The sequence below is a fragment of the Peromyscus californicus genome, unplaced genomic scaffold (genome assembly GCF_007827085.1).
Source record: "Peromyscus californicus insignis strain IS unplaced genomic scaffold, ASM782708v3 Scaffold_7__1_contigs__length_154581171, whole genome shotgun sequence".
Lineage (NCBI taxonomy): Eukaryota > Metazoa > Chordata > Mammalia > Rodentia > Cricetidae > Peromyscus > Peromyscus californicus.
In genome coordinates, this window is record NW_026294595.1 from 4,482,615 (window position 1) to 4,507,479 (window position 24,865).

Consider the following 24,865-nt stretch of genomic DNA (forward strand, 5'->3'; position numbering starts at 1 on the left):
TTCAAAAAACAGACACAAAAAAAATCCTATCCAAACAGCAGCAACAACAAAACACTGTGTGTTATGTGCATGTGTGCTCGAGCAAGTCAAGCAAGCAAATCAAGTCTAGGCCACAGTTCTGCTTAAGCTTGTGCATGTGTTTATACAGCTTCTTAGTAAGCTATTTTCTTAAGACTCTATAATGTCTGCTCATTATCTGTCTATCCAGGAAGGTGCTTGCTTGGTCTTGCTCCTGTATAATGCTGGTACGCCCACACAGAGACTAGCATATCATCAAACATGTCCGGTTCTTCTCCTCTTCCTCCTTCTTCTTTTGCTTACTAGTGTATATTTTATTAATTTTTTTTATAATTCTTGAAGGATTAAGTAGACCAGAAAAGTGAAAATATTAAAAAGGGGCTGATTATTAAAAAGAGCCAGTGCTCTTAACCTCTGAGCCATCTCTCCAGCCCTAAATAAATCTTTTTTCTTTTCTTTTTTTTTTTTTTTTTTTTTTTGGTTTTTCGAGACAGTGTTTCTCCATGTAGTTTTGGTGCCTGTTGTCCTGGATCTCACTAATGAGTCTTTTTTAAAAAAAAAAAGACTATTGCTTTTTTCTGGGGGATAGGGTGTCACTATGTAGTCCAGGCTAGTCTTGAACTTCCAGTGCTCCTGTGTTAGCCTTTCAAGTGCTGGGATTACAGGAAGGAGCCGTTCACACCTGACCAACAGAGATTTCTGAACCAGAAAAGCCTAAGAAAGAAAGAAACCATTTTTTGTTGTTGGTGTCTGTGTGTTTGTTTGTTTTCTTTCTCTCTTTTTATTTTTTTAGACAGTATTTCACTCAGGAGGACACAAAGGCTTGAGGCCATCCTAGACTGCACAGTGAGAACCTGTCAGAAGGAAAACAACTTAGTTCATCTTTTCTGCCTCCTTTAGAATCCAAAGGATCCAGCTTTTTAGTTCATTTTAATTAATTCATTATTTAAAATTGGATACAAGGTATCTTAGAGTTTTTTATTGCTGTAAAGAGACACCATGACCACGACAACTCTTACAAATAAAAACATTTAATTGAGGTGACTTGCGTACAGTTTCACAGGTTCAGTTCATTTTCATGACAGGAAGCATAGCAGCATTCAGGCAGATAGGCTGGAGATGAGAGTGCTGCATCTTGCAGGCAACAGGAAGTTGACTGACTGTCACACTGAGGGAAGCTTGAGACCTCAAAGCCCGCTCCCACAGTGACACACTGCTTCCAGTAAGGCCACACCTCCTAATAGTACCACTCCCTTTGGGGGCCATTTTCTTTCACACCACCACACAAGGTCTCGATATGTAGCTCTGGCTGGCCTGGACTGTGCTGTGTACACCAGCTGAGCCTTGAATTCACTCACAGAGATCTGCCTGCTTCTGCCTTCTGAGTGCTGGTATTAAAGGTGTACACCACCATGCCTGGCAAGTAATCTAACTTTGACTCTCTATTAAAATAAAGTACACATTAACTAGCCATTTAAGGTTGTAATACTCCAACTTGGATTCCAACAGAAAATGACTTTAAGACTCTGAGTGTTTTTTATTTATCTATTTTGGTTTTTGAGACAGGGTTTCTCTGTGTAGCCCTGGCTGTCCTAGAACTTGGCTGTCCTGGAACTTAATTTGTAGAGCAGGCTGGCCTCAAACTCAGAGATCTACCTGCCTCTGCCTCTCTATGGCTAGAGTTAAAGGCACGTGCCACCACCACCACCAGGCTTAAAAGTATTTTTTTAATTAAATTATTTTATTTTTCATTTTGTATATACAAGTGTTTTGCCTATCTACTTGTCTGTATTTTCACCATATGTATGCCTGGAGCCCTTGGAGGCCAGGAGAGGGCATTGAATCCCCTGAAACTAGAGTTATGGACAGTTGTGAGCTGCTTTGTGGGTATTGGGAACTGAACCTGGATCCTTTGCAAGAGCAACAAGTGCTCTTAACTTTGGAGACATCTCTCCAGCCCCTGAGTATTTGTTTCATCATTTTAAAACATGTTAACAATGATAGTAAGAGCTTACACTTATCAAGTTCTTTTTCTTAGGCATTATACAAAGTATTGGAAATTATGAGTTCTATGAGAGCATTTTAATTTGTTTTAACGATTTTTTTTGTTGTTGTTTTTGTTTGTTTGTTTTTTGTTTTTTTTCCAGACAGGGTTTCTCTGTGTAGTTTTGGTGCCTGTCCTGGATCTCGCTCTGTAGACCAGGCTGGCCTCGAACTCACAGAGATACACCTGCCTCTGCGCCACCACCGCCTGGGTCAATTTATTTTTATTTTATATGTATGAGTCATTTGCCTGTGTGTATGTTTATGCACCACATAAGTGCCCATTACTCTAGGAGATGAGAGGAGGGCGTCTGATTCCCTGGAACTGGAGTTACAGGCAGTTCTTAGGCACCGTGTAGGTGCTGGGAACTTATCCCAGGTCTTCTGCAAAAGCAGCAAGTGCTCTTAATCCGTGAGCCATTTCTCTAGATCCAATGAGGACATTTCAATGGCTTGTTTCTTTTGAAAAGCTATGTTAGGGCTGAAGCAGTGACTCAGTAGGAAAGCCTGGAACCAGTATGAAAGTGGAAGGAGAGAACTCTGATCTATCTCCACATCTTTCCTGTGTTAACCCCCCAAAACCCCCCAATCCCATAATAACTGACTTTTTGTTTTTGTTTTCTCCCAGAGAGACTTTCTCTGTGTAACAGCCCTGCCTGTCCTGGAACTCACTCTGTAGACCAGGCTGGCCTTGAACTCACAGACATCCACCTGCCTCTTCCTCCTTAGTTCTGGGATCAAAGGTGTGTGCCACCACCACTCAGCGATAACTGTTTTTTAGGCCAGGAGGTTCCTTTTGGGTAGAAACACCGATTGGTAGTAATGCCGATTGAAGTTTATAATGAGTACTTGTGATTATTATAATACCAACATTCCAGCTTGGAGCTGTGCCTCAGTAGTATAGAGTGCTTGTATAAGATCTGCGAAGCCCTGGGTTTAACCCAACTTTTTATAAACAGTCCCAGTGTTGTAGTGCACACTTGTAATCCCGGTCTCAGGAGGTAGAGACAGAAGTTCAAGGTCTTCCTTCACTACATAGTGAATTTGAAGCCATCCTGGGCTCCACGAGACTGCCTTAAATGCAGTAACAAAGAAATGAAAAATGTGTTCAGTGTGATAAATTGTACCTCGTGGGCTACCGCTTTTCTTTCTTTTTTGAGAAAAGATTTACTTATTTTTATTTTATGTGTATGGGTGATTTGATTGCATGTATGTCTGTGTAACAAGTGTATACTGTGTCTGAGGAGGCCAGAAGAAGGTGTCAGATTCTCTGGGGCTGGAGTTACAGACAGTAGTGAGCTTCCATTTGGATACTAGGAACCGAACCTGGGTCCTCTAGATGAACAGCCAGTGCTCGTAATCACTGAGCCATCTCTCCAGTTCCTTATTTTAAGTGAGTGTGTGTGCGTGTAGGCTGGCAGAGGGCATCAGATCCTCCTGGGGTTGGAGTACACAGGCGGTTATGAGCCACCTCATGTGAGTGCTCTTCCAAGAGAACAACAGACACTATACTGGGATTAAAAGCATGCACCACCATGCCTGGCTTTTTGGTAATATGCGGGGTTAATTCCTAGCAATTTTTTCTAATTAAAAAATTATTTGTAGCCGGGCGGTGGTGGCGCACGCCTTTAATCCCAGCACTTGGGAGGCAGAGCCAGGCGGATCTCTGTGAGTTTGAAGCCAGCCTGGGCTACCAAGTGAGTCCCAGGAAAGGCGCAAAGCTACACAGAGAAACCCTGTCTCAAAAAACCAAAAAAAAAAAAAAAAAAAAAAAAATTATTTGTATTTTCCGTGCATTGGTGTTTTTACCTGCATGTATGTTTGTGTGAGGGTGTCAGGTCTGCTGGAACTGGAGTCACAGTTGTGAATAGCATGTGGATGCTAGGAATTGAATCTGGGTCCTCTGGAAGAGCAGTCAGTGTTCTTAACCACTGATCCATCATCTCTTTATCACTTCCTCCTTAGAATTTGAGGGAATTGAGATTCTTTATTTAGTCCTGAAGTCCAACTAAAACTTACCTTGCCAGACCGTTGGAAGCTTTCCAAGAAAACTGGGCAATGTCTGCACTCTGATTTACATATGAGTACTTGTAGTACTTGTTCAAGAGTGAGGCAGGAATTTACTTACATTTAATTAATTCATTCTTGGCAATTTCATCCGTGCTTTTATGGTCACACTTATCCCTTCTCTCTCTCTTAGCCTCTTCTCTTCCATCTCTTCCTTTTCCCAACAAGTCCCAGTTCTGTGAGTGGGGCAACTGTAAGTGCTGTAAGTGGTAACCTTGACTGTAAATTAAAGTACTCACAGTTGGGGGACAGTGAATGGGCTTAGTGGTGAGAGAGAGAAAGAGAGAGAGAGAGAGAGACAGAGAGAGAGAGAGACACAGAGAGAGAGAGACAGAGAGAGAGACAGAGAGAGAGAGAGAGAGAGAGAGAGAGAGTGAGTTACTGTGGAAAACCGAATTCTAAAACTGGATATAAACTGGATTCTAGTTTCAACTTTACATGTTAACTAATTTGACCTTGGAAAATTAAATTGTTTTCACTTTCCTCTGCTATATAACTCTATGTTGTAATTAAGAATACTTCTATATCATCAGGTGTGGTGGCTCACACCTTTAATTCCAGAACTTGGAAGACAGAGGCAGTGGATCTCTCTAGTTCGAGGCCAGCCTGGGCTACACAGTGAGTTCCAGGCCAGTATGGTCTACATAATGACTTTCAAGACTCTGTCTCCAAAACAAAAGAATACTTATAGATGTCTCTATGGGTAAAGGTGTTTGCCACCAATACTGAGGGCTTCAGTTTCGTCCCAGGACCCACGTGGTATAGGGAGAGCACAGACTCCCAGAGGCTATCCTCTGACTTCTGATTTGCACATGTGTTCCATGACACTCACTCACTCAAGTAAGTAAATGTATAACAAATTAAGGAGCAAGATTACTCACCTTCTGGAGTGGAAGTATTGGTAGAGCACAAGCTTAGCATGCATTCGGCTGTAGGTCCAGCTTCCAGTGCCAAAACTAAAAACAAGAAGTCATAGTATTTCAGTATTAAATTGGAGGATGTAGGCACCAGCTGATGCAGAATGCACGCTTGAAATGTGGTAGTTACTACTCTGTATTTCCTAAGCACCTACGTACTTACTACCACTAGTCAGTTGAAACTGCTCCACCACAACTATTCTACTTCGTGTCTCTGTCACTCTCCAGGTAGACACATTGTCACACTATCGCCCAGTCTGGTCTAACTCACTGCGTAGCCCAGGTTGGCCTTGATTGTAGCAACTCTTATCTGTCAGCCTCCCAAGTGCTGGGAAGGATTACAACCATAAGCCATTGGCTACTGCCTTTTTTCCCCCATTGTGTGTGTGGATGTTTTGCTGCATGTGTGTCTGAGCATCATGTGCATGTCTGGTGCCTGTGGAGATCAAAAAAGGGAGTTGGATTCCCCAGAACTGGAGTTTCATGGTTGTAACTTGTGGGTTCTAGGACTCGAACCAGGATCTTCTGCAAGAGTAACAAGTGCTCTCAAATGCTGAGCCACCTTTCTAGCCCAGGCCACACTACCTTTTGTATATGTTCATTGCTGGAGACTGAACCCAGACAGGTGCATTCCTAGCCAAGACCTTGCTTACTTCAAATAGGGTTTTTATAGCCCAGGCTGGTTTCAAACTCAGGATTCATCTGCTTCAGCCTCCTGAATGCTGAAATTGCTGGCTTGTACCACCATGCTCTGACTCAACCAGTACTTCTGCTAGCTTAAGATAAGGTTTGCTGTTGGGTAAAAGGTAACATAAAAGCTGGCTTTTCCCAGCGCTTGGGAGGCAGAAGCAGGCGGGTCTCTGTGAGTTTGGGCCAACTACAGCCTGGTCTACAGAGCTAGTTCCAGGACAGCCAAGGCCATTAAACAATGAAAACCCTGACTCAAAAAACCAAAAACCAAACAAACAGACAAACAAGCAAAAAAAAAAAAAAAAAAAAAAAAAGGTGGCTTTTCAGGGCTGAATGTATTGCTCAGTGGTCGAGTGTTTGTCATGTGAGAGGCCATAGATTCAACTTCCTGCTCTGTAAAAAACTGGAAAAACAAAAACCTAGTTTTTCTTAAACAGTTCTACCTAGGAAATATATTTACCTCACTTCACATATGAAATTAGTGCAAAATCTTAGGAGGTCAGGAAATTTGTGTAATGAAATTTCTGTATTTTTTTTTTAATTGCAGCAAACTAAAAGAAAAACATAGTATAATGTTGTGTGTCGCAGAATGTTGGCCTGTTCTAGACCATCATAGGATTAGTTGGTGCCTTTTCTAGGCAGTAGTTGACAGAGATTGGGACACATTACAGTGTTAATACTTTTTTCAAGTTTATATGATTTCACTGAACTGAATGCTTGAGTTTAGGAGCTTATGATTTATGTAATTAAAAAGTCTTGTTGTAGGTGGTGGCGCACTCGGGAGGCAGAGGCAGAGGCACTCAGGATGTAAAGGCAGGTGGATCTCTGAGAGTTCAAGGCCAGCCTGGTGTACATAGTAAGTCTCAGAATAGCCAGGTCGACACAGAGAAACCCTGTCTCAAAAAACAAACAACCACTCCCCTAAAAAAAAGAAAAGAAAAAATAAAATAATATAGAGTTCTCATAGACCCTGTATCAAGTTTCTGCTTCCTACCATTTTACACTAGTCTACTATATTTAATACAAGTAGTGAACAGTATTGGTAGACTGTTATTAACTGAAGTTCATAGTTTATTCAGTTTTTCTCATTTTTTTTTTTTTTTTTTTACTTCTAGCATACTGTATCCTCATTCTCTTCTAGCTAACTTTATTACATTCGGTTATCAATGTATAATTTTTATTTGAAACATCTTTAATTTGACAGTTTATTTGCAAGTAATGCTTTATTCTCAAATTTACGGCCTCTCATCTGTAAGGCCTACCCTATTCCTAATAATACTCTTAGTGTGAAGATAGCTATCACTAGATCACACTTTCAGTGCTTGGGGGCTAGAGAGGGACTCGGCTAATAGAGTACTTCGGAGCATGCTCGAGACCCCCAGCACCACATGAATCCACCAGGCATGGTGGCCTATGTCCTAGAACTAGGGAGGTGGATGCTGGAAGATTAGGCACTCAAGGTCATCCTCAGCTACACAGTGTTTTAGGCCAATCTGTCTCAAAAAAACAAAATAAAAAACCCACAAACATGTAAAATAAATAAATTTAATAAAAAACAAACTAAAACACCACAAGCAAAAACAAAGTGTAGGTCCCATGTTAGCAGGTAGTCTGTTACATCTCTTTAGTAATGACCTTGATTTTAGCCAGGTGTGGTGGCACTCACCTTTAACCCCAGCACTGGAAGATGGTAGCAGGCAGATAGATGGATCTCTGTGAGTTCAAGATCATCCTGGTTTACATAGCTACCTAGTAAGACCACCTCAAAAGAAACAAACAAAACAAACACATGATCTTGATCTTTCCTACGTTCTCAAAGGTTTACACAACTTTGCTGTGTTATGGGGATGGAGTCTGTCTAAGTATAGTGGTGAAGTAATTAAAACTACACAGCTTTTCACTGAGAATAGTAACAACCTACTGCGTTTCCAATCCCCGGTTTTTATTTATTTATTTATTGGTTTTGCGAGACAGGGTTTCTCTGTGTAACAGCTCTGGCTGTTTTGGAACTCGCTCTGTAGACCAGGCTGGCCTCGAACTCACAGAGATCCACCTGCCTCTGCCTCCCTAGTTCTGGGATTAAAGGCGTGCACCACCACCTTTGGCTTCCTGTGGCTTAGGAGTTACAGTCCTGTTACTGTTTTCTGTATGGGACAGATAAGGACATTGTTCTTTTTTTTTAAAGAGTTATTTATTATGTATACAGTGTTCTATCTGCATGCATGCCTGCAGGCCAGAAGAGGGCACCAGATCTCATTACAGATGGTTGAGAGCCACCATGTGGGTGCTGGGAATTGAACTCAGGACCTCTGGAAGAGTAGGCAGTGCTCTTAACCTCTGAGCCATCTCTCCAGTCCCAGGACATTGTTCTTAAATTTAGTGGCCAGTCACAGGTCACAAGACAGCAGGTGTCTGAGGTCACAGGTCACATGACAGCGGGTGTCTGAGGTCACAGGTCACATGACAGCGGGTGTCTGAGGTCACAGGTCACAAGACAGCGGGTGTCAGAGATCATCATGGTTTTTGTGTGTTTGTTTTTCAGACAGGGTCCCGGCTGGCCTTGAACTTACTTTGTAGTCCAGGCTGGCTTCAATCTCATAGAGATTAGCCTGCCCCTGTCTCCTGAGTACAGGACTTAAAGGTCACCTCACCATGATGGGTAAGAGGCCAGTCTTAATTCCTCAGATCTACTCCAGTTTTAGTTTCCTCTCTGTTTTATTGACTAAAGTATCCTCTATATTAGATAGTAAGTTGGATGTGGTTTCATCTCTCTCTCTCTCTCTCTCTCTCTCTCTAACTTGTATTATTTGAGGATGACCTGGAATTTTTGATCTTCCTACTTTTACCTCCCAAGTGCTAGGATTACAATTGTGTGTCACTATGTCCCGTTAGCTGTCGACACTTGTACTACATGTATTCTCCTTGGAACTTCTAATGTAATTTTAGCTCAAAAATTGTACCTTCTCAGGTTATGCTTCTGCCCCATGCTCCTCCGTAGAGGAGATAAACATGCTTATTAGAGGTTGGCAACCTTTTCCGGTGGAGGCCGAATGGGTTGTAGAAGACTGGCTGCTGTCCCCCCGCCATTCCACCGTGAGAACAGTCACGGACAACATGACTAGATGGGCAGAGCTATGTATGATCCAGCAATCTAATCTGCACTAAGGGGCTGGAAACGACTCAATGTGCTGCTCTTGCGCAAGATCTGAGTTTGATTCCCAGCACCATGTTGTGTGGTTAACAACCACTTGTGATTCCAGCTGCAGGAGATGCACTGCCTTCTTCTGGCCTCTGTGGGCACCTGCGCTCACATGCGAACACTCAGCACACACACATGCACACAGAGTTAGAAGTCAGTCTTAAGGGTTTACAAGTCTGAGGCTGAGCAGGTGGCTCTAGGGGAAGCTGCTTGCCTTGCCGACCTGTCAGCCTGAGTCCGATCTTTGAAACCCCGTGAGGTGGGAGGAAAGAACCGACTACAGATTTGTCACCCTTCTAGGGCGCTGTAGCATGTGCCATCCACCCGTATACAAGAACAGTAAAAGTAATTTGAGATATGTTTCCCTAACTGGCTGACCTGGGGTACTCTATGTAGACCAGCTGGCCTTGAACTTACCTGCCTTTACCTCCTAAGTGCTAGGATTAAAGGTATGTGCCACCATGCCAGTCACAAATAAATTTTTAAAACCTTTATTAAATTAAATGGGTCATAAAATGAAGTCCTGAGTCTGACAAAGGGACTGGTGGGGAGGGTAATAGGGGTAGGAAAGAGTGATTATTGCATTGTATACATGTATGAAATTGTTAAAGAACCAACTTAGTTATTCAAAACAAACTCAAAAACAAAGCCCCCAAACCAGCCTTTAGGAGTACAGACAGACAGTGGGCTAACCCTGATTTGCAAGCCATAGGTGGCCTGTCACTGCTGCACACCACTGTGGGGTGACGATGAAACAGCCTGTGTCACCCTAGCTGCTCTAAGTGACGTTTTTACTGTGCGAGTCGAGAAGCTTAAATTAGCATCAGAATCTGATTTAATATGAATGGGTAGCATATACTCTGTGTGTGTGTGTGTTTATATATACATACATACATACATACATACATACATACATATATTGTTTTTGTAGAAAAAGTGGCAAGTGGTATTGAATTTAAGTGGTCAGAGTCTAGTTTTTGACCCTTTCAAAAATGAAATTAGCGAATATAGAAAATGCATGCAAATTTTAGGAAAAATATATATTTGTGATGGTTTATCTTGGGTGAACCCTGACTATCATAACGTTGTTAGGTATCATTATACTACTGTTATTTGAGACAGGGCCTTTTTGTAGCTCTGGCTGGCCTGACACTCACTAGTAGTCCAGGCTGGCTTAGAACTTGAATGTGCAGTGGTCCTGCTTGTGACTGTGGTGCTAGACCCGCAGGCGTCCTCCACCACGCCTAGATGGCACAGTTCTTTGGTGTCGCTTGAGCCCTTCTTTCTTCTCCTTGCTTTTGTTTGTTTGTTCTTTGAGACAGGGTTTCCCTGGGTAGCCCTGGCTGTCCAGGAGCGTACTCTGTAGACCATGCTGAGAGATCCACCTGCCTCTGCCTCCCAAGCTCATGCGCCACTACCACCCAGCCGCTTGAGCTCTTTTTCAGAGATGTAGTAGAAACGTTTTGTGTTTTTTATGGTATCTGGATATATGGGCCTATCAGATGCTCCATTTTGAAGGGCTGTTTTTTTTGTTTTATTTATTTTTTATTTTTTTATTGAAAAGACAGGAGGTAGATGGTAAAAGATGAAAGCAAGCCTAGTCGGTGGTTCCAAGTACGGGACGTATTGGTTCTGTAGCCCAGAGTTGAGGTCTGTCACTCAGCAGTGGATATGATTGCAAAGTTCATTGAGCCAGGCTGTGGGAACTAAAACATGTAGATACGAGGGTATGAAGACACAGGAGAATAGAAATGAGAAGGTCAGTCTGACTAGAACAGATAGCGTAAGGAAACAGTGTCAGGGCGCTATTACAGAAAACAGACGGCTCTTGTTTTGTAAAAGCGCTTGCTGTGCAAACCTGGTGACCGAGTTGAGTCTCTGGACCCTACAATGGAAAGAGGGAACCAGGTCCTGAGAGTTGTCCTCTTCCTTCCACACGTGCACCGTGGCGTGTGCACACATTATGTGCATACACTTGTACAGGCACTAGTAAGTAAACAAATAATGTAGTAGTGTAAAATAGGTGTGGGTAGGTGGGCTGAGGTAAGACTGATTTTGAATTTTAAGTTAAGGGGCTTGGAAATATGCTTTAAGAAATCAAGACCAATTAACAAATGTGAACATCTTCAATACACAGTGTGTGTGTCTTGTCAGTGAGTGTGGTGGTTATTTTCACTTACATAGTGAGGCTACATTGAGGCAGCCTGGACTGTGGGAAACCCTGTCTCAAAGGGGTTGTGTGAGGGGAAGGAGGAATACAATCAGCATATTCAACAGATTGTCATTAACTGTAATTACTGTGCTTAGAAAATAGACCTCGAGGCCGGGCGGTGGTGGCGCACGCCTTTAATCCCAGCACTCGGGAGGCAGAGACAGGCGGATCTCTGTGAGTTCGAGGCCAGCCTGGGCTACCAAGCGAGTCCCAGGAAAGGCGCAAAGCTACACAGAGAAACCCTGTCTCGAAAAACCAAAAAAAAAAAAAAAAAAAAAAAAAGAAAATAGACCTCGGGGTTGGGGGTTTAGCTCAGTGGTGGAGCGCTTGCCTAGCAAGCACAAGGCCCTGGGTTTGGTCCTCAGCTCTGAAAAAAAAAAAAAAAGAAAAGAAAAGAAAAAGAAAGAAAAAATAGAGCTCATATTTTTTTCTCCTAACTGTAATATTTCCTAATTCCTCCTGTCCCTGCTACCTCAGACTCTGGAAGCTACCATTCTGCTTCTACGAGGTCATGCATGTGAGTCTGCATGTGAGTGAGCTCATGCAGTGCTTGGTTTTCCTGGGCCTGCCTTATTCCTTTAACAGAGTGGTCTTAGTTCCATCCATGTTCCACATGTAAGGATTTCCTCCCCTTTTCTTTTTTTTTTTTTTTTTTTTGGTTTTTCGAGACAGGGTTTCTCTGTGTAGCTTTGCGCCTTTCCTGGAACTCATTTGGTAGTCCAGGCTGGCCTCGAACTCACAGAGATCCGCCGGCCTCTGCCTCCTGAGTGCTGGGATTAAAGGCATGCGCCACCACCGCCCGGCCCCCTTTTCTTTTTATGGCCAAATAATATTCCATTTATATCTATTATATACACTATATATGCCAAATAATATTACACACACACACACACACACACACACACACACACACACACACACACACACACGAGCTATACTCCTTAGTCCCAATAATAGTTCTTAAAATTTTGTTTTACACAGTAAGCCATGGTCAGATTTTTTATGACATTCTGACCAGTTTATTATAGAAAGGAAAGCTTATAATTCTGTTTAAAGTAAAATGCTTGGCAAATTTGCCTGTGGCCTACGCTTATTAAAATGGTCTCTAAAGCTGGGTGGTGGTGGCACATGACTTTAATCTCAGAGACAGATGCAGGCAGTTCTCTGTAAGTTTGAGGCCAGCCTGGGCTACAGAGTGAGTTCCAGGATGGTCTGCACAGAGAAACTACACAGAGAAACTCTTTCTCAACAACACTCCCCCTCAAAAGTCTCTAAGATCATGTCTTTAGGACTAACAAGATGGCTCAGAGGGTAAAGCTGCCTGCTTCCAGGCCTGATGACTTGAGTTGGATACCTGGAACCCACATGAGAGAACCAGCTCTCTAGTTGTTTATGTATTAATTTTGTTCACTTGTCTATTATTGAGACACTTAGATTGATTCCAGATAGTGGCTGCTGTGAAATGCTGCAATAAAGAGGAAGGTGCAGCTGTGCTTTTCACATCGATTTCGTTTCCTCTTGTCAGACAACCTAGTTGTGGGACTGCTGGTCAGGAGGTCATTCTGTTTTAAATTTTGGAGAATAATATTGTTGGTGTCATAGTGGTGATACAAAATTAAATTTCCATCAACAGTGTGCAAAGACATTATTTTCTCTACATCCTTCCCAGTTTATGTGGTGTTCCAGTTTGAATTTAAATTAAGTAGATGTTGCTGGAAGTCAAATAATATTCAAACAAAACCTCCTTACCACTACTAGAAATCAAAGAAGACACAACTGACAAAATGTTTAGATTAGATGGTTGAATGGTGCTTCTCTGGAGTCAGACAGACCTGAATCCTACAGCAGAGTTCAACACTTTCCTGAACTGTCAAACGAGGCTGAGAGCACACTTGTCACTCCGTTGTGAGGTTGCAGTGAGGAAAAACTAGGACAATTCTTGGCATTAAAAAGCCTAAATAGCCATAAATACATACATACATGCATAAGTAAGTAAGTAAATAAATGCACACATGCATGCATGCTGGGAGATGGTGGTGCACGCCTTTAATCTCAGCACTTGGGAGGCAGAGGCAGGCAGAGCTCTAGGAGAGTGAAGCCAGCCTGGTGTACAGAGCAAGTTCCAGGACAGCCAGGGGGAAAAAAAAAGACAAACAAAACAAACCCTTCACTCATTCCTTAGTTGTCACTTTGGGTTTGTAGTGAAGGATTGAAGCCAGTGCCTCAAGCAGGCTGCATAGGTGGTTCTCCACCACTGAGCTGCATTCCTTAGTTCACAGTAATGCTCTTCAATTTTGGGATTTGTTTGTTTGTTTTTTTCGAGACAGGGTTTCTCTGTGTAACCTTGGAACTTGCTCTGTAGATCAGGCTAGCCTCAAACTCAGAGATCCTCCTGCCTCTGCCTCCTGAGTGCTGGGATTAAGGGCATGCACCACCACCACTGGCTTGTTTTGTTATCTTAAATATAGATTTTTCTTTTGTTAATATAAAACATTTGTGGTCTGGCAGTTCAAGGGTATAGCTTTAATAATAATGATTTAAAATATGTATGCTATTTGTATCTTTTTATTTAGTTATTAGATAAATAAGAATTGTTTGATTTCATATCTTTGGCAAATATTTATTCAGTTACTACTGTGAACTAGGCCCTCATCCAGACCTGAGATTAGAGCAGTGAACAAATTAGACAAGCCACCCAATAAGGATGGTTAACAAGCAAGTTGGTATCTGTGATAAATGCTAACTTGGGGCCTGGAGGGTCAAAGATGTAGCTAAGGAAGACCACGTAGGACTTTAGATTTCATTCTAAGTAGAAGGTAAAGTCTTGGGACGGTTTTCTAGTCAAGGAATAAAATGATGTGACCTTAAGGTACACTCAGTGTTATGGGGAGAGCAGACTTTGGGAATTCAAAATAGGGAGCAAGGAAATCAGCTAGTCATAGGCTTTCTTTAGGTTGAGGTGATGGTAGATTCCCAGTGGAAGTAGGAAAAGTAATCAGATTATTTCATCTTATTTATTATTATTTAATTATCATCAGGTGTATTGCTATGTGAAAATAGTCAAGGGTGATTCCATGACTGATTCGTGCTGGGATTATTTTTAAATTAGAGTCAGTGTTGTACCAAATATAATTAAAGTCTTATTTAAAGACACATTCTTTCTTACTATGATTTAATTTATTTTAATTTTATGTGCATTGGTGTTTTGTTTGCATGTATGATGTTTGTATGAGGGTGTAAGGTCCCCCTGGAACTGGAGTTACAGATAGATAGGTGTGAGATGCCACGTGGGTGCTAGTAATCGAACCCTGGTCCTCTGGAAGAGCAGCCAGTGCTCTTAACCGCTGAGCCATCTCTCCAGCCCCCATAATCAAAATTTTGATTTTAGAAAGTAACTTGTATGACATAAACTTTTGAATTTTGTCTTTTTTTATTAGTGATCAGCCTTTGTACCTTTTCCGAATTCAAAGATGGTGAAGCTAGATATCCACACTCTGGCCCACCACCTCAAACAGGAGCGCTTGTACGTGAGCTCTGAGAAACAGCTCATTCAGAGGCTAAACGCAGATGTGCTGAAGACAGCTGAAAAGCTGTATCGAACGGCATGGATTGCAAAGCAACAGAGGATTAATTTGGATCGGCTTATTATAACCAGGTAAAGTCAAAAATTTTAGGTCATGCATTTTGTGAACACTTAGTTATACTACAACTATAACTAAATGAATCTCTCAAGTGCATGGTTTTAAATCAATAGTAGGTGAGTCTTTGTTTATAAAGTATATAGTTTATTTTGTTTACTAATTAGCTTAAACAGTGATATAGAAAATTATAATTTAAGGATTAACATTTTATACCACACTAGTTTTGTGTCTTTACACTTATTGCATTTTATTGTTACAAAGAGTAAATTTTGTGTTATTATTTATCTCCATTTCCATGCTTTGGAATTATTTATCTTCTTTTTTGTGTGTTTTTTTGTTTTTTGTTTTGTTTTTTGGAGACAGGGTTTCTCTGTGTACCTTTTGAGCCTGTCCTGGAACTCGTTTTTTAGACCAGGCTGGCCTCGAACTCACAGAGATCTGCCTGCCTCTGCCTCCCGAGTGCTGGGATTCGAGGCATGGGCCACCACTGCCTGGCTATCTTTCTTAAAGAAAAACGTTTTTTGTATTTTAAATTTTATTTTATGTGTATGAGTTGTGTAGTCCACATATGTATCTATGTGCCACTAGTGTGCCTGGTGCTTGCTGTATTGTTCCACGAAGCAGTTTTTAACTGTAACAGTGTTAGTATAATGGGGATGAAAGCAGTCAGATTAAAAAGAATACCTACTGTGTAAGTCTGTAAAGGCATTCAGAATTACAGCTCTTCGTTGGGCTTGCCAGGGAGGTATTGACTGGAAGGCAGGCCGTGCAAAAGCACTCCATGTTGTAGCTCAAACCCAGGGCTGAGTGCATAGCAGGGAAGCCCTCTTCTAACTGAGCCACCTCCCCACCTCCTGTCCTGATTATTTTTAGTAGTTGAATATTTGTGAATGTTCTGTCAGTAAATAAGCAGTTTTGAAGCTATAGCAAAATTGAAAATTTAATCTATAGAGGATCACTCTGGACAACATTAGTATCTATAAGTTGACACTGCAATAAATTTGATTTAATATGAAAAAGTTGGCTTCCTCTTTACTTTTAGGTGTGTCTTACTCATTTCCATGTCGTTCTCAAAGAGATTTCATTGTTGGCACAATAATGAACTCAGATTTATTCATTTCAATATAGTGCCTGTGTTGTATTATTGTTGTTACTAGTATTATTTTGCTAATGTGCGTGCTAATGTTTTCCAGTGCTGAAGCTTCCCCTGCTGAGTGTTGCCAGCATGCCAAGATTTTGGAAGATACACAGTTTGTTGATGGATATAAGCAACTGGGATTTCAGGAAACAGCCTATGGAGAATTCTTGAGTCGGTTAAGAGAAAATCCTCGTCTTATTGCTTCCTCTTTGGTTGCTGGAGAAAAACTGAATCAGGAGAGCACCCAGAGCGTCATCCACACAGTGTTTACCTCCTTGTATGGCAACTGTATTATGCAGGAAGATGAGAGCTACCTCCTTCAGGTGTTACGATACCTGATTGAATTTGAACTGAAGGAAAGTGACAACCCCAGGCGGCTTTTGAGGAGAGGAACTTGTGCCTTCAGCATCTTATTTAAACTCTTTTCTGAAGGACTGTTTTCTGCCAAACTTTTCCTTACAGCTACTTTACATGAACCCATCATGCAGCTTCTTGTGGAAGATGAAGACCATCTGGAAACAGACCCCAACAAGCTAACTGAGAGATTCTCCCCAGCTCAGCAGGAAAAACTCTTTGGAGAGAAAGGCTCAGACAGATTCAGGCAAAAGGTTCAAGAAATGGTAGATTCCAATGAGGCCAAACTGGTGGCTTTGGTGAACAAATTTATTGGTTATCTCAAACAGAACACGTACTGCTTTCCACATAGTCTGAGGTGGATTGTGTCACAGATGTACAAAACTCTGTCTTGTGTGGACAGACTGGAGGTTGGGGAGGTCAGAGCCATGTGCACCGACCTTCTGTTGGCTTGCTTCATTTGTCCTGCAGTTGTCAATCCAGAGCAGTATGGAATAATATCTGATGCTCCCATCAATGAGGTGGCCAGATTTAACCTGATGCAGGTGTGCTTTCGTGATTATTAATGCCATGTTTAGTGTAAGATCAGCTGATTATTATAGAATGGAGTGGGAACAAATTGATGCCATTGTTCATATATTCTTATCATTTCTTTCTTTTTTTTGAGACAGGGTTTCTCTGTGTAGCCCTGGCTGTCCTAGAACTCACTATATAGAGTGAGTGCTGGGATTAAAGGTGTGCACCACCAACTCCTGGCTATCATCTCTTTTCTTAAATTGTCCTAAATATTCACTTCTCATGAAAAAAAAAAGCAATTATATTAGGATTCTGAGATGTTATAGTGATAAAACATTGCATTGGATTTCAGTGAAATCCTTGAACTCTTGGACATAGAGTTGGCTGGGTTTTCTAGAACAAGCCCATCATCCCTTTCCTGTAATTTCAGAGTCCAGATTGGTTAGGAACTGAGATGTCCTTTGTACTTCAAAACTGGAGCCAAACAGGAGGCTACTTATAGTTAGTATTCCTTGGAGCCCTAGTGAACTTCAGGCCTTTCTGCAGAAATGTTCCTGTGTTTGACAGTAGACACCACTCTTTGAAGATGTTACATATATGTAGTAAGGTACCCTCCTAAAAATCTGAGTTTTGGGCTAAGGAGATGACTCTTTGGGTAAAAGTCCTTGCTGAGGAAACTGGTAACTTGAGTTCAGTCCCTGGAACTCATGTTAGTAGAAGAGAACCAGCTACTGAAAGTTGTCCTGTGGCCTCCATGAACATGCCATAGAGGAACCCAGAGTCTCACAATGCTAAGGCCAAGTTCTGCTGCTAAGTCACACCTGAAGTCTTAATTATTTATTAATTTATTTTACATGTAGGGTGTTTTACATGAAGTCTTACTATTTCTTCTAATTATTTACCTAATTATTTTATGTGTGTGTATGTTTTACCCAAAGTAGTCTTATTTATTTTAATTATTGATTTATTTAATTTATTGTGTGTATGTGGGGGGGGATTTTGCCTGCATGTATATCTTCATAGTGTCTACACAAGAGAACACTGGATCCCCTAGAACTGGAGTTAGAGACAGCTGTTCACCTGCCAAGCAGGGGCTGGTAATTGAATTTAGGTTCTCTGGAAGAGTAGCCACTGGTCTTAACTGCAGAGCCATCTCACCAGGGTGCCCAGCCTTTTTTTTTCTGAGACAGGGTTTCTCCATGTAGTTGTGGTGCCTGTCCTGGACCTCGCTCTGTAGACCAGGCTGACCTCGAACTCACAGAGATCCGCCTGGCTCTGCCTCCTGAGTGCTGGGATTAGAGGTGTGTGCCACCATGTGGACTCGATAAGCCTTTCAAAAAAAATTATTGGTTAGGGCAGGAGAGGCTCTCTGGGTAAAAGTGTTTGTTCCTCTTCTAGAAGAGCTGAGTTTACTTCCCAGTGCCCATATCAGGCAGCCCACTACCTCCTGTAACTCCAGTTCCAGGGGATCTAACACCTTCTCTGGCTTCCATGAGCAGGCACACACATGTGGCTTATACTTAAACACACACACATTTAAAAAAAAAAAATTCATTCTTGTCTGCATGATGGCACACACCTTTAATCCCAACACTTGGGAGGCAGAGGCAGGCAGATCCCTGTGAGTTGGAGGCCAGCCTGGTCTACAGAGAGTTCCAGGCCAGCCAGGGCTACATAGACCCTATTTCAAAACCAACAGAAAACAATAAAGAGAATACTTAGCCCTGAGTTCTTCATGGACTTGTAAGGGGAAAAGTACTTTGTGTTAGCCTTGAAGTCAGTCATTGCATGGGTTAGCCTTTGCAGATTATTTAAAAATTTTCTTAGGCCCACAAGGTGGTTCCGGTGTAAAAAAAAGGTGTGTAAGGCTAACAACTTGAATTCCATCTCTGAAACATATAATAGAAGGAGAGAGCCAACTCCCAAAAGTTGTCTCCTAACCTCCACATGCACTGTTTCATGCATGTGCTCCCCTGCCCCCAATAATGCACTCACATATAGTAATAATAGTCCCCCCCACCCCCAGACTGGGTTTCTTTGTGTGTAACCCTGGCTGTCCTGGAACTGTCTCTGTAGACCAGGCTGGCCTTGAACTCAGAGATCTGCCTGCCTCTGCCTCCTGAGTGCTGGGGTTAAAGGTATGTGCCATCACCTGGCTAGTTTAAAATGTTTTTAAGCACAGAAAAAGTACAGTATCAGAAATAAATATACTGTACTTTCGATTTCCTAATGTTCCTGTCATGTGTTAACGAGAAATTACAGCAAAATTTTCTACTTCCTCTACCTCTTAATGTGAAAATAGTATAAGCTGACACACACAAGATGCACATTTTATTGGGAACATTATTTTGTTTGCCTGATCAGATGAATGTGAATATTATTATGAGCCAGACTAGAATGGACCTGCTTCATAGCCCAGCGTTGGTGTGTGCAGCCCACATGTGCTTATCAATGCTTTTGTTTGCAGGTTGGCCGCCTTTTGCAACAGTTAGCAATGACTGGCACTGAAGAAGGAGATCCCCGGACCAAAAATAGCCTTGGAAAATTTGACAAAGTAGGAATAAATGTTGTGTTATGTGAAATACTGTTTGTAAACTGTTAGGTGTCCAGGTGTGGACTGCCTTGAGTTCAAGGTTAATTTAGACAACAGTGTGAGTCTTCATATTACAAATAAACACCTTCCTTGGTACACAGCTTTAACCCCTGCACTCAGGAAGCAAGGGCAGCTGATTACTGTGATTCTCAGGCCAGCCTGGTCCACACGGAAGTTCCAGGCCAGCCAGAGCAATTTAGAAAGAATAGACAGTATAAAATATAATTTGTAAAAAATTCTGGCAAAGTACTAGTGACCTTAACTATTCTCTTTATTAAATCTTGCCTTTAGGTGGTATGAAAGTTAAATAATTCAATCATTTGCTTTTAAATTAGTTAACAATATTGTATCGACAGCAGTTAAATTTAGGAAGATTTCTCTAATGATTAAACTGTCTTATAAATATTGAAGGAGTGTCATAAGAATCTAGACCTACTAGATTATTTTTAAAAAGTTTGTTTTTAAGTAATTTGTTACTAATTTAACAATCAGCAGTAATTAAATAATTTTAAATGTTCTTCATTTATGGCATTGTTCAGTTAATTGAGTAAAAGAAGTATTCCATTAGATTTTGAGTAGGCTATCAATTCAACTTGGTTTAAAATTCAAATGTTGGAGCTGGAGAGATGGCTCAGAAGTTAAGAGTGCTTGCTGTTCTTTGAGAGGACAGGAGTTTAGTTCTGTGCACCCACCCTGTGTTGCTCACAGCCACCTGTAATTTCAGCCCCCATGGGATCCTGCAGCCTCATCTTTTACCTTTGCAGTCACCAGCCCACATATGCTCAGATATGTATGAATACACATGCACATAGATAAAAATCAGAATCTTAAAAACAAATGAATACAATATATAAAAAGTCAAATACTGTGCTGAGTATAGCAGTACATACTATAATCTTAGTACCTGAGGGGTGGAGGCAGGAAAATCACTCTGGGCTGAGGCCAGCCTAGACACCATGGTGAGTACCAGGTCAGCCAAAGCCACAGAGTAGGATTTTTTCCCCTCATAAAACAGTAAGAATAACAACAATAAAAAAATCCAAGAAACAGCCGGGTGGTATTGGTGCATACCCTTAATCCTAGCACTCAGGAAGGAGAGAGAGGCAGGTTGATCTCTGAGGTTGAGGCCAGCCTAGTCTACAGAAGGAGTTCAGGACAGCCAGGGCTACATAGGAAAACCCTGTCTGGAAAAACAAAGCAAAACAAAACAATACCCCCCACCCCCCACCCCCCACCTCCCGCCAAAAAAACAAAAAACCAAGAAACAGGGCCAGCAAGATGGCTTAGTGGGTAAAGGCACTTGACACCAAGCCTGATGGCCTCTGTTTGACCCTTGGGACCTACAGGAGGAGAGAACTGGCTCCTCAGGTTGTCTTCTAATCTCCACATGTGCACCATGAGCACTCATTCACACACACACACACACACACACACACACACACCGCCCAATAAACACATGCAAACATTTAAAGGAAAAACCAAATAAGATAAAAACATGTCCTGTGCCATTTCCCCATAGCTCTCAGCTCTCACCTTCACTTCCGCTCCAGGAAGTTCTCAGGGGACCAGTCTTCTGTGTTTTCTTCTCGAGTCTGTGTGTACTGGCAGATTCTTAGGACTCCCACCACACCCTCCCTGCCTTTTCAGGACTCTAGGCTGTAGATTACATCTGCTTTGTTTTTCTTGAGCTTATTCTGTATCACTACATAAAGAGTTGCAGTTTTTAAAATACTGGGTTTAAAATAATTTTCATGAAACTAACTTTTCTTCATGCTTGTCCACCTTGGTCAGACAGTGTTCTCGTCTTTTGACGGGAGACTTTGATCTCTTGCTGTCTCCACAGGGCTGTGTTGCTGCTTTCCTTGATGTTGTTATTGGGGGCCGGGCCGTGGAGACTCCGCCAATGTCCTCCGTCAATCTTCTGGAAGGCTTGAGCAGAACTGTGGTGTATATAAGTTACAGTCAGCTTATTACTCTGGTAATGGCATCAGTCTTGAATTTAGTTTTTTGAAATTCTTTTAGCCATGCATTGGCAGGTCACAGATGAATATATCCTGTCAGAAGTATGTTTTATTTCTGAAAAATTAATTTTACTAGGTCAGGTCCTTTCCTTCCAGGTGAACTTCATGAAGAGTGTAATGTCTGGAGATGAACTGAAAGAAGACAGAATGGCTCTTGACAATTTGTTGGCAAACCTGCCTCAGGCCAAGCCAGGGAAGAGCAGCAGTCTAGACATGACTCCCTACAGCACTCCTCAGATGTCTCCAGCAACCACTCCAGCCAATAAAAAGAACCGATTACCTATAGGTAATGAGAACTTTCCATGTTGGAGCTTTTCTTTAAATTTATTTTTTCTTCAAAGTTGGGGGTGTAGCCAGTAGGTAGAGTACTTAACTAGTTTGCTTGAAGCCCTGGGCTCAGCCTCCAGCACTGCGTAGACTGAGTGTGACGGCACAGGGCCTTCATACATATGCAAAAGTTGAGCATGTAGCCTGTAGCAGGCACTAAGCCTTTTTTCATTTAATCCATACAAACATCCAGTCATGGTCACTGTGTTGTACCTGAAGCATTATATCAGACGCCCGCCGTGGATACACAGAACGTTAATATGGGCCCTGATAGTCTCAGGTTAGTTCCTCCTAGGCGGTCAGGGAGAGCAAGAAACAGTGCTCTTCCTACTAAGTGTCCATGGAGAGAAGCATGTGAGTCATGGGCCATAACTCAGCCGGGTGCAGAAGGAAGAGTAAAGCCTGCATTCTCTGTTGAGGAATGGGTGGGAGGTAGAACCAAGAAGCAGAGAGGAGTATTAGGTTCAGGGGAACAGCATTCCAGCATCTGCTTAATGACGAGAAACTCAGGAAGGCCTAGTCAACTTAGGTCAGCTTTATAGTTTATACTTTTTCCCTTTTTTGGCTGTCTAGGGACTAAACCCAGGGCTTTGCACATGCCAGGCAAGTACCAGCCATGGAGCCATATCCCCAGCTTACCTGTACACATTTTAAAGAAGAGGGTTTCATTGTAGCTTCTGTTAACTGATTTTTTTAAATGAACACAGTTTCTTAAAATCAATGTTTTCTCATTTAACATAATATGGATTTGGGCTGGAGAGATGGCTCAGAGGTTAAGAGCACTGGCTGCTCTTCCAGAGGACCTGAGTTCAATTCCCAGCACCCACATGGTGGCTCACAACCATCTGTAATGAGATCTGGTGCCCTCTTCTGTCGTGTAGGCAGAACACTGTATACATAATAAATAGATCAATCTTAAAATGAAACAAAACAAAACAAAAACCCCAAAAAATATAATATGGCTTTATATCAAGAGGAATCTTTTTTTTTTTTAAGCAATAAAATATTTTTAAAAACCATACTTGAAACCTGGCCTAATTGTGCATGGTGTTTTGTTTTGTTTTGTTTTTTCTCCAAGAGAGGGTTTCTCTGTGTAGCCTTTGGAGCCTATCCTGGAACTCACTTTATAAACTAGGCTGGCTCACAGAACTCACAGAAATTCACCTGCCTCTGCCTCCCAAGTGCTGGGATTAAAAGCATGTGCCACCACCGCCGCCTGGCTTTGTGCATGCTTTTAATCTCAGCATCTAGAAGGCAGGAAAAGGCTGATCTCTGTGTGTTCAAGACCAACCTAGTGTATCTAGCGACTTCCAGGGCAGCCAGTGCTGCCTAGTGAGACTCTGTCTCAAAACAAATAGATCTCATTTGAGGGCGGCCAGTGCTGCCTAGTGAGACTCTGTCTCAAAACAAATAGATCTTATTTGATCCATGATTGGTGGTTCATACCTGAAATACCAAGACCCCAGAGGGTCACTTCATGCCCAAGGTTGGTCTAGCTCACAAGAGAAGTTCCAGGCCAACAATGACTGGCTGCAAGGTGGGAACATGTCTTAGACAGACAGATGGACAGCTTATTCCTATGTAGCTAAATGAATGTCCAGCTCACTGATGACAGCACAAACTTTTTAAAATAAGTTTCTAGCCAGATGGTGGTGTTGCATACCTGTAATCCCAGCACTTGGGAGGCAGAGGGAGCCAGAACTGTATAGTGAGACCCTGTCTCAAATGAATTTTTCTTTTGATGGAAAAAAAAAGTTTTATGTTTAATGATTTTTAATATTGCGAACTATTTATACTTTTAATAACATGAAAAAACACTATTTTGGGTAGGGATAACCCCCCCCCCCATTGTTCACTGTTGTACAGTAGTTTTTTTTTCATTTTCTGTCACTTGAAAATGCTATTAAAGGTAGGTTTAGTGGGGAGTAGATTTCAAATGTTTGCCCAGTGTTCTGTTTGGTCATGTGACCTTGCCATTGCATTTAATTTTATGTTTTAAATAATGTTTCCAGTGTTCAGAGGTTGATTTTCTTTCTATTTAATGTTTTTGCAACCCAGGACAACAGTTAGCAGCCATCACTGCCTGGGATTCCTCAGCCACCAATCTTACTGCTCATATTCCTCTAGTAACCCCATTTGGTGGGTAATAGGCTGTTCTCTTTTTCTTCCATAATTGTGCTTTAGAAATGTTCACAGATGTGCTCTGTGTGCATGCTGCTTTTGCTTTCTATTCAGTTGTACATGAAAGTTGATTACTTGCATTTTTATAAATTATAATTTTCAAGTTGGCTAAGATCATAGAGCTGCTCATGAGGTTAATTGTAAGTTCATAGTTCAGTAGAAGATGATGGGGTGTAGAAAGATGTGGTGGGCCTGTCTTAGTTCACAGCTCAGTAGAAGATGTGGTGGGCCTGTCTTAGTTCACAGCTCAGTAGAAGATGGGGTGAGCCTGTCTTAGTTCACAGCTCAGTAGACGATGGGGTGAGCCTGTCTTAGTTCACAGTTCAGTAGACAATGTGGTGGGCCTGTCTTAGTTCACAGCTCAGTAGACGATGGGGTGAGCCTGTCTTAGTTCACAGCTCAGTAGACGATGGGGTGGGCCTGTCTTAGTTCACAGTTCAGTAGACAATGTGGTGGGCCTGTCTTAGTTCACAGCTCAGTAGACGATGGGGTGAGCCTGTCTTAGTTCACAGCTCAGTAGACGATGGGGTGAGCCTGTCTTAGTTCACAGCTCAGTAGACGATGGGGTGAGCCTGTCTTAGTTCACAGTTCAGTAGACGATGGGGTGAGCCTGTCTTAGTTCACAGCTCAGTAGACGATGGGGTGAGCCTGTCTTAGTTCACAGTTCAGTAGACGATGGGGTGAGCCTGTCTTAGGTTTTTGGGTATTAACTGACTTCAGAATAAAAGTGATGAAGAACGCATACAGCTTTGTGAAATGAGGATGTCTCCACCTCTGCCTCTGTCTGTCTTCACTGCATTGTACTATCAGAGCATTTCCACTTCATACAGTGTGTTGAGTTTGATTGCTCTGTGAGGGAAAGGTTAAACTTCTCCTGGAAGACTAGGTCACTTTGTCACAAGAATTGGATGTTTCAGTGTTCAAAATTTCTTAGAAGATGTATAGGAT

The 24,865-nt window shown here is 42.0% G+C and overlaps 1 protein-coding gene across 10 annotated transcripts in view; it reads left to right on the top strand.

Moving 5' to 3' along the window:
• The window catches only part of Gapvd1 (GTPase activating protein and VPS9 domains 1), a 74,356-nt gene that overhangs the window by 7,972 nt on the left and 41,519 nt on the right, over positions 1 to 24,865 (top strand). For 6 of the 10 annotated variants that reach the window (XM_052722513.1, XM_052722521.1, XM_052722515.1 and 3 more), the window contains exons 2-7: positions 14,584 to 14,801; positions 15,981 to 16,824; positions 19,263 to 19,349; positions 21,232 to 21,366; positions 21,506 to 21,695; positions 23,795 to 23,875. In XM_052722513.1, coding sequence (XP_052578473.1) covers positions 14,617 to 14,801; positions 15,981 to 16,824; positions 19,263 to 19,349; positions 21,232 to 21,366; positions 21,506 to 21,695; positions 23,795 to 23,875 — 1,522 coding nt within the window. In that variant the 5' untranslated portion in view covers positions 14,584 to 14,616. The remainder of the gene's footprint in view (positions 1 to 14,583; positions 14,802 to 15,980; positions 16,825 to 19,262; positions 19,350 to 21,231; positions 21,367 to 21,505; positions 21,696 to 23,794; positions 23,876 to 24,865) is intronic. The other 4 variants (XM_052722516.1, XM_052722519.1, XM_052722518.1 and 1 more) reach the window with 1 other exon arrangement.